The 10,000-nt window shown below is 40.6% G+C and overlaps 1 protein-coding gene across 1 annotated transcript in view; it reads right to left on the bottom strand.

The window, feature by feature from the left end:
• Positions 1–3,773: 3,773 nt before the first annotated feature.
• LOC119574074 (paired mesoderm homeobox protein 2-like) overlaps positions 3,774–10,000 on the bottom strand; it is a 42,721-nt gene continuing 36,494 nt past the window's right edge. Inside the window, exon 5 of the mRNA XM_037921185.1 lies at positions 3,774–3,833. Coding sequence (XP_037777113.1) covers positions 3,774–3,833 — 60 coding nt within the window. The remainder of the gene's footprint in view (positions 3,834–10,000) is intronic.

The raw sequence follows: 10,000 nt of genomic DNA, 5'->3' as shown, positions 1-10,000 counted from the left end.
ATATATATATATATATATATATATATATAATAGCTTTTTTATAATGGACATATTATGATTGAGGTGTCCATCCTTCTCATACTTGACAGTGTTAAAAGGTGTTAACCCTTTCGATATATGAAACTATTAGATGTTAGCTCTTTCGGTAAATGGAAATTAAAAGGTGTTAGCCCTCTGGCATTTGGAAATATTACAGGACATTAGCCCTTAGTGACTTTGAAAGTGTAAAAAATTGTCATCCCTTTCAGTATTTCAGAACATGAAAAAATATGAGATGTCAATCCTTCTAGTATTTGAAAAATATTGAAAGAAGTTAGTGTTTCCAGGTCTTCGAACATTAAAAGAGATGCCAACCCTTCGTCTGCTGTTCATAATCTTTAACCAGACTACGCCCCCTTAACTGTTCCTCCTCCAAGGATGTCTTACGCAAGGATGTCTCATTTGTCTTCCTTTACCATGTTAACCGCGACACTCGAAGTCCATCACTTGACCTTCTCTGTCTTGTGGCTGGCTTGATTTTCTGGCTTGAGGATATCGGTGCGTTATCGTGGCAATTAAGCTTAATATCTGTTTCCCATGCACCACTACCGCATCTTATGCCTCACCCTCCATAGGTTTCCTCCAGACACCGAAAGATGCCTCTCTTCTTATCTCTCTCTGCTTTCCGTTCCCTTAGACGTCTCTCCTTCTATTTCTATTCCATTAGCATCTGTAAATATGTCTCGTCTCTATCTCCTCCTCCTCCTCCTCTCACTTCACTCGACATCTTTCCTCCAATCCCAAGCATAGCCTCCATCGAATGCCTTTCTTTCCTTCTCCTTCCACTATCTTTATCGTCATATTTCTCCGCTCTCCACTCCCCCGACATTAATGGGAAGACGTCCCTCCAACCCCGAGTATCCAAGACGTCTCTACAGCAACACACCAACACCGCCGCCACCGCTCGGCCAAGACGTCTCCGCATCCATATATTGAATCAATAACCACCAATTTAGCGGCTGGCTTGCCCCGCTCAAGATCTGGCCCGGCAAACAAATAAACCACTTTGGCATCCTTGATTTCACCCGTAACCACATTTGAGCAAGGCCGGAGCGGATGGAAGTGGGGTGGAATGCCGTAGAAATGGCGAAGCCCGGCAGCGATATGGGGGGAAGGGGAGGGGCAGGGTGGGCGGGGGGAGGAACCGTTAAAACCGTTAGAAGACGTTATGAGGAAAGGCTTTTAAAGAATGGCGCGGGATGGAGGTTTGGGGAAGGAGGACCGTTAAAACCGTTAGAGGCCGTTACAACAAAAGAAGTTTAAAGGTTTGAAGGCGTGGGGTCCAGGGTGGGGTTGGGGGTTCGGGAAGAGGGACCGTTAAAACCGTTAGAAGACGTTACAAGGAAAGGCGCTTGAAGAAAGGAGAGAGCCAAAAGTTTTCGAACTAAAAGAGGAAGAGACTATAAAATCTTGATAATTGAAGCAGGATATTTGCGATTGGAAAGCAAAAGGCGTGTGAAATATGGAAACGGTTTTTGAAAGTGGGAGAATGAACGGTGCTGAATTTTCATGGCGCAAAGAAGAAAGGAAAATAGGGTTTGAAATGTGCTCTATGGGTAAAGTGAAACGTAAATGTAAATAATGGGTCAGCTATTGTGTGTATCTATCTATCTGCCAATCTATATGTGTGTATGTGTGATACATAATTCTCCCTCTTATACTATACTCTCATTTTAATACACAATTTCGTTTTTTTCCCTGAACTTCAAGCAGCTTAGAGTCTTTCCTATTCGAAACAAAATTTTCTCCTTTTAAGGGCACAATCCTCCTGAAATTTTACCACTGAAAGAGCTAGCAAAAGCTACAATTTAGCGGAGGAAAAGCCACAAATTAGTTGGAAAAAGCCACAATTTTACAGGGAAAAGCCACAATTTTGCGGAGGGAAAGTTCCATTTTAACACTAAATGCCGTAGTTCTGTTGTGAGGCAACAAGGTCGGCGCCTCTTGATTCGCTGTGTACTACTTTAGCGTGATGTCCCCGTCTGCTTGTTCTCTCATATTCGCTTTAATGTAGTTATAATCAACAATCAGGCGTCTTTATCAATGCATCAGAACGAGGGAATATTATGCATATCAAGTGCGGAGAAGGTAATTTCTGAGCTGTTACACAGGACGATCCGAATGCAAATACTGTGTATACGTATGCACATGCAAAGGAGGCGTCTAATCTCTCTCTCTCTCTCTCTCCTTCTCTTTCTTTTTCTCTCTCTCTGTCTCTCTCTCTCTCTCCCTCTCTGTCTCTCTCTCTCTCCCTTTCTTTCTCACTCTCTCTCTCTCCCTTCTCTCTCCTCTCTCTCTCTCTCTCTCTCTCTCTCTCTCTCTCTCTCTCTCTCTCTCTCTCTCTCTCTCTCTCATTCTCTCTCATTCTCACTCATTCTCTTTCACATATATATACTGTACATATACATATAAATGCACACATGCACGGGGACCAAGTAAACAGAGTGAGCGCAGCCCAAATGAAATAGCTAAGCTGAGGAAGGGAAAGCCCTTTCGGGAAAAAAAAGGATAGAGAGAGAGAGAGAGAGAAGAAAAAAAAGAAGAAGCACCAACTAAAACATAATAACAGCGAGCAAAAAGAGGACCTACAACTAAGGGGAGGAACGAGGGGACCGCACGAAGGAATGAGGGCAGAGCCAAGATGAAGAATTCAGACGCAGAAGGGGACGAGAGGAAGGGGACGCCAGCCGGAGGAGGAGGAGGAGGGGAGGAAGGGGACGAGGAGGGGAAGGAAGGGGAGGAGGAGGAGGCATGCGACGTGACATGAGGGTGCAGGAATTAGAATAATGATTAGGCAGAAGGAGTAAAGGGGTAAAGCAAGGAGTCAGGCAGGAATAGGAATAGCAGGAGGCCAGGGAAAGGAGGAAATGGAAGGAAGAAGAGGACGAAAGGGAGCAGGAGGAGAATGATGAAGAGGAAGAGGGAAGGAAGAAGAGGAAAAGAAAAATAAGGAGAATAATTATGAAGAAGAAGAGGAAGGAAGAGGAGCAGCACCGGCATGGGAGGAGAGGAGTGGCAGCAGCATCACCAGCAGGAGGTGAAGATGAGGAGGAGGAAGGTGTCCTCGTCACAGAGGGCGGAGGACGAGGCCGGGAAGGGACGCGCCCAGTAGGCGTTGATGGAAGGCGCTCGGGGCAGGCGGTCGCGGAGGGGGCGCCAAGGCCAGGGGCGCTCACTCGAACACAAGACGCGCACAAACAAGGAAGATGCACGCAGACCTGCATAGGTTCTGTGCAAGCAAGTGCGCACTCGCACTCACGTAAACAAGCACGTACGCTGACATACATACGTACAAACACTAACACACTTAACGCCACACACATACACACAAACAGACGCCCCCCCCCCAACATAAATAGACGCACCCCCCCACACACACATACACGGATGTGGACAAAACAGGCAAAAATACAGCTCACAGAACACCAAAAACAAACGGAAAAGCCTCGCGAATCACTTTTTAATCAGCGATGATTTCCATGACAAAAGCTAAAGAAACTAACTCTCCGATTTGTTTACTGAAACACAGCAGAGGTTAGGAATATGAATCGCCCTTATATCTATGATATAGGATTCCAGATTCCAAGATTTCACGGAAGAGAAAGCCATCACTCTTAGGAATTGGTTAAAAAGGAATCATACTGTAGGCTTTCAGATTTCAGAATCTTGGAATTGGAAAGCAACACGTTTGGGAATTCATAAAAACTCGTACTAAAGGATTTCAGTTTTCAGAATCATACAGAATATAGGATTCCAGATTTCAGATCAGGTTCTTGGAATGGGAATCCAACGCTCTTGGGAATTCATCAAAACGAGTCATAACATAGGATTTAAACATTCAGAATCCTAGGACGAAATTCCTACGCTATTCTGGATATATAACGCGAATATGTCCAGGACTAAAGATTCTGTCCTACAGCTTATTATCTAAAAAAGGTAAATGATCAAATGAATAAAAAATATAAAAAATTCTATAATTAATCATCAACATAAAGAAATCTTGGAAATAAACATTGTGATATACCAGGATTTGTTGATAATGGGAGTTATAGGCCATTAGAAGCTGATAAATAGAGCAGTAGACTGTCAGAAGGTAATAATATAAAGATTTATGTGTTGAGAGAGAGAGAGAAAAGAAAGAAAGAAAGAAAGAGACAGACAGTGAGGCAGGTCCATAACGTAATAAATACAGCGGTAGACTAGCAGACGGTAATAAACAGCGATATACCAGGAAACGGGAATTAAATGGCAGAGCAGGAAACAGGAGTAAATATAGTCAAACACGAGCATATCAAAATAAACCAACTGAAAGACCTGCAAATGGTCACGAGTATAATGGCAGACTAATAAACACTAATAGGTAGCGATATACCAACAGCCACATGCTAATCTGAACCAATAACTGCCATGAAGAAATTGAAATAACGAAAAAAAGGATGTAAAATATGTACTTAATCCGCAGGGGGGAAAGTAATATATTGTGAACACGAGAGAGTTCGAGCTGCTTTGCGTTCACTGAGATTATCACTTGTAGCTGTATTTTGGGCGAAAAAATGGCGGCAGAAAAATGATAAATCTGTTAACAAAAAAACTTGGAATTAAAAACAAAAATGCTAAAGGGTATCAAATTGAATTTTCACGTCTATTTTTTTTTTCTAAATATATATATTTTTTTAAACTATTTTTTTTTTTACATGTATGATAAAAGGTTTGTTGAATGAGTTTCGCATTTTTTGGGGAGTTTTCGGTAAAACGTTTGAAATATTTCAACACTAGAAAGAAAAAAGTAAGTAAATAAATAAACACACTATAATAGGCTATTGTTTAATTCAACTGCTTTTATGATTTTGGAATTTCGTAATTAAGATATTGCTCCAACATTATCATAAAATCATAACCTGCTTTCCAAACGCCGTATTGATAATAACAAAAAGATCCATATAAATCCTCGCTATTGGAAAGAGGAAAAGAGTTTTAGGCTCGTATTACCAAAGTGGTTAATAAAGGCCCATGACATACTCTGTCCACACATTTGACACAACCAAAGCGTGATTTTGTGATGCATAGCTTTCATGTCCCGTTATGATGTATATTTAAAAATGGGTTATGCAGTATTTCATTGTGAACGGCATCTGAAAAAGAGAGAGAGAGAACAGGAGACCAACATTTCAGCGCTTAAAACATCATCAATGTTGCTTCTGTGCGAGCGCGGGAAATTCGGTCGTTTCGTCGGTTAGTTCCTTTTTTTCCAACAGTTGCGGAAAGAAAAAGAAATAGAAGAAATGAAAGTAATTGTAAAATATAGTTAAGTGGGAGGAAAATAGACTAAATGCTATAAATTACCCAAAAAATATATATGTATATATGAAAAAATGCGATCTGTTTTCGCTTTTTGGCTTGCGCATCCAGGCCTTCACTTGCTGGATTCTACTCCACTGAAAATTGTCGGCGTTTCCATTCGAAATAATACTTCTGGTCTGAATGCAGAAGTATTAGATCCAAAAATTCAAAAATAAAATTGGTCATATTCCATCGAAAATATAAAAAAAAAGAAAAAAGGGGGGAAAAAAAGAGAGAAAGAGAATCCACGGTTAAAACTACAACCCTTCGACTTTCCTCTCTCGTCCTTTTGCCTCCGCTTCACAAAAGGTTTCGAGGCGGCGTTCGAGCGTCGGTGAAAATAACCCGAGAGAAGCGCCTCTATCCTCACCGTGGCGCCGTTTGCTAATCAGAAATTAATCGGATAATTGTGAGGAGGACTACTTACCTACGAATTTGATTAATATTAGTTACTTTTCCTGTATATATGTATTTTTTTAAGTACGGAAAGGAACGTAAAGGTAATCATTAGCCTTTTTAAATGTAATTTTTGAGAGGCAGATCTACCTTTCTGTGTTGACGTTTATTTCATCTATCTGGCTATTCATCTACGTTTAAGAAGAAGATGAAGAAGAAGGGGAAGGAGGAGAAAAAAAAACAAGAGAAAGAAAAATAGAAGAAGAAGAAAAATAGGAAGACGAAGAATAAAGGAGGGAGGAAGAAGAAAAATAAGAAAAGAGAAAGAGAATAAAAAGAACGTGAACAAGATGGAGAAGAAGAAGGAAAAGAAAGAAAGAAAGAAAAACAAACCAAAAGCAAAAAAGAACCCCCCTCCCCCCCAAAAAAATAAAAATAGATAAATAAATCAATCAAAAAAAGGGATAAAAACCCAACCAAACGCACAATCATTTACAAAAACCTTAAGCATCGATCACGGACGAGACGAGACGGAAAAAATAGTCTGGCGGAAGAGAGTCCGGATATGAAATCAGTTCTTGCAAAGATGTTGTTTCCGGCCATGCGCACTCGCGGTTACGGTGGCCGGCTGCCGGGAGGTCGAGGCGCTGACGGCGAGGCGGGGCGGTTTGCGTGCGTGGGGGGGGGGGGAGAGGCGGGGGGCGGTTTGCGTGCGTGAGGGGGGAGGGAGGGAAGGAGGGGGGATGGGGGGAGAGGAGGGAAGGGGGTTGTGAGGGGTGGGGGTGTTTGTTGGCTGGGGAGGCGAGGCGGGGTTGTGTGTGTGTATGTGTGTGTGTGTATGTGTGTGTGTGTGTGTGTTTATGTGTGTGTCTGCGTTTAGCTGTTTCTCGTTCAACTTCATCTTCGTCCATTCCCCTATTATTCTTCTTCTCCTTCCTCTTATTTTTCTCTATTTTCTTTTGTTTCTTCTTCCACCTTATTTTCCTCTCCATGCTATTATTACCCATTTTCCTGTTCTCCTCCTTTTTCTTCCTCCTTCTTCTCCTCCAATTATCCTTCTTATTTCTTTTTCTCACATTCTTATTGATGTTCCTCCTCCTCTTCTTCATCTTTTCTCTCTCTTCCTATATTACTCCTTATCATTTTTTTCTTCTTCTCCTTCTTCCTTTTCTTCTTTTTCCTCTTGTTCTTGTTCTCCTCCTCCTCCTCCTACAGCTACTTCTTCTTCTTCTTCTTTTCCCTTCCTCTCCTCCTCCTCCTCCTCCCCCTCCTCCTCCTCCTCTCCTCCTCCTCCTCCCCTCCTCCTCCTCCTCCTCCTCCTCCTACAGCTACTTCTTCTTCCTCTTCCTCTCCTCCTCCTCCTCTTTCTCCTCCTCCTCCTCCTCCTCCTCCTTCCTCCTCCTTCTCTTCCTCTTCCTTATTTCCTCCTCCTTCTCTTCCTCTTCCTTATTTCTTCTTCTTCCTCATCTCCTCCTCCTTCTCCTCCTCCTCCTCCTCCTTCTTCCCCTTCACAATGAGCTTCCATTTTCTCTTGTATATCATCTACTCGCAAATAACCAGAGTAAATAAAAGCAAAAACACAAGCCTGGCTATACACCTTTCATTTCACAACACAACAAAAACAACAAAAAGCAACAAAAACAACAGAAACAACGAAAAACAACAAAACAACGAGTCCGCTTCTCTCTTGCTTAAACTCCTTCGAAATGATGAGTTTGAGAAAGAGTTTGGCGAAAAAAGTTTGTTTTTTTGGATGATTTGCAATACTGTTGATTTTTTGTTTTGTTTATTCGTATGATTTCTTTTTAATTTAATTTAATTTCTCCATCTCTTTCTTCATTTCTTCCTTTTTTATTTTATTTTTCATTAAGGAACAAGATGGTTAAGATCTCGGCATGTTTTTTAGGAGAAATTAATTTGGAATATATATCCCCCCCCGGAAATTGCGAACAAATCTTTATCCGAGATACTAATGTAGGGAAATAATTCCACTTTTTCATGAATTAATTGAGGAAAGAATTAATTTCACGAGAAATTGATTTTGGAATTAATTTATCTCATGTGTCTTCGTAAGTTTTCGGTTGCCTTGCAGTGGGAAGCTATCAAAAAAAAAAAAGTAAATAGTGATTTTCATAACACGGGGGAAAAATATCAGTGAGCATATCACGTGTCACGTTACTAGTGTGTATGGGTCTTTCTTGTTTTAAAAAGCCCAAAGAATCGTTGCTTTCTCTCTCGAAATACGAATTTTCTTCTTTTGAAATTCCATGAAAACGTGTTTTTTTTTCTCTCTCTCTCCATCTATTTTTCGTATACTTTAAGTACTGATAAAAAATATAGAATTAAAAGAATCATATACAGAATGCATATGCAAAATTCAGAACTCGAAAATGAAAAATGCAACTGCCTTCCATTTATTCTAGATTAAAAAGAGAGAGAGAAAAAAAAACGTAAAAATTGATGAAAGGGAGTTGGTCTTATATTTACATGACGAAATGGGTATAAAACTCACACACGATGCGTTTTTGTTGATTATTTGCATTGCCATTATTATCATAATTCATCTTGACTCTCACTCTCATGAATGTTATGCGTTTCATTACTCTTAAATTGACAAAAAAAAAAAAAGAAAAAGAAAAAGAGAATTTTGAAAATGGCAAAACACGCGCGAACACGTCTTCGGGATTGTCCGAAACCTCGCCTAGCGTCTTGGTTAATCAACAGTTAATCCCATTACACTAGGATCCGGACAAGCCATCGCTTCGACGCGCTCGCTTGGTCACTCGATGTCGATAATTGATACGGAATAAAGGGAGAGGGAAACCGATTAAGAATAATACACTTGCGGAGAGGATTGTCCATATTCCTCGAAAGCGCGATCGGACGAGTTGGCAAACATTTGGAACGATCCGTGGGAAATTTTGTCTTTTTGGATGTTGCCTGTTTGTCTGTGTTTCTCTCTCTCTTTCTGCCCCTCCCTCTTCTTCTCCTTCTCCTATCTCCCCCCCACCGCTCTCTCTCTCTCTCTCTCTCTCTCTCTCTCTCTCTCTCTCTCTCTCTCTCTTTCTCACTCTCTCTCTCTCTCTTCTCTCTCTCCTACTGGCCCTCTCTCCTTTCTACTTTCCTCTCTTCTCTCTTCTTTCTCTCCTACTCTCTCCTCCTCTCTCTCTCCTCTCTCCTACTTCTCTTCTTCATTCTTCTTCTCTTCTCTTGCGTGCACTGCCATCTGGCCCTTCTCTCCTTTCCTGTCAACCAGTCTTGCCCATTATTTTTTTTGTGTCGTTACAACCTGACTCTCATCCTCCCCCCCTTCTCCCCTCGCTTCTTTTTATCCCTACTCTCTTTCTCTCTTTGTCTTGTTTGCTCCTCCCCCCCCTTCTGTTCCTCCCTCCCTTCTGCTATGGACAATGCGTGCTAATCTGAATTCGCCATTATCTGTCTTTTTCATTGTGTGTGCACCAACCAAATTATCATACAAAAATGAACACTGGCTTTTCTCTCGGCTTGTAAAAAGGACCGAGCGGGTAAAAATTTACATATACATTACGTATTAGCATTTTGTACGTCGCTCAGCGCTTGATGAGACGTTGGCTGCCAGATGCACGACGATGCTGGCTTCTTTGGATTTCGCGTTACTAAATCTGAATTTCTTTTATTTCGGTTCTTTTGATGTCGGATGGTAATATCTAGAACACACTCACGTCTCCTTTTTTTTCTTCTTTTCTTTACTTCCTTTTTATCTTCTTTTTTTTTTTCGTCTTTCGTGCGCGCGCAATTCGTACGTCTTTTCTTTTTCTGCCATTCGTTGCGTTCTTGTTTTTTTTTTTTTCTGTTTATTTTAAAATAGATTTTTAAAAAAATGCGACGTGATATTTTAATTTTGATTAAAAAAGGAAAAAGAAGATTCCTTAAAAGAGATTTATTCAAAGAAGTTTGAATAATTAATGAGAAATATATAATAATTAGTTATACTGATAAAACAAAGGATGAAAAGAGGCATAAGACGAGAAGAAGGAGAAAGGAAACACCATAAAGAAGACGAAAAAGGAGCAAAGAAAAACGAAAAAGAAAAAAAAGAAAAGGAATTGGGAAAGATAAAAATATGTATAAGAAAGAAATAATGACAATAAGGAGAAATAAAGGAAAGGAAGAAGGGAAGAAAGAAAGAGAAAGAAGAAAAACGAGGAAGAAAGAAAGAAAGAAAAAACGAGAAAAAAGCGACAAC

This window comes from Penaeus monodon, chromosome 1 (assembly GCF_015228065.2).
Source record: "Penaeus monodon isolate SGIC_2016 chromosome 1, NSTDA_Pmon_1, whole genome shotgun sequence".
Lineage (NCBI taxonomy): Eukaryota > Metazoa > Arthropoda > Malacostraca > Decapoda > Penaeidae > Penaeus > Penaeus monodon.
The sequence above is the reverse complement of the archived record's forward strand: the minus strand, read 5'-3'. Positions and strand labels throughout refer to the sequence as shown.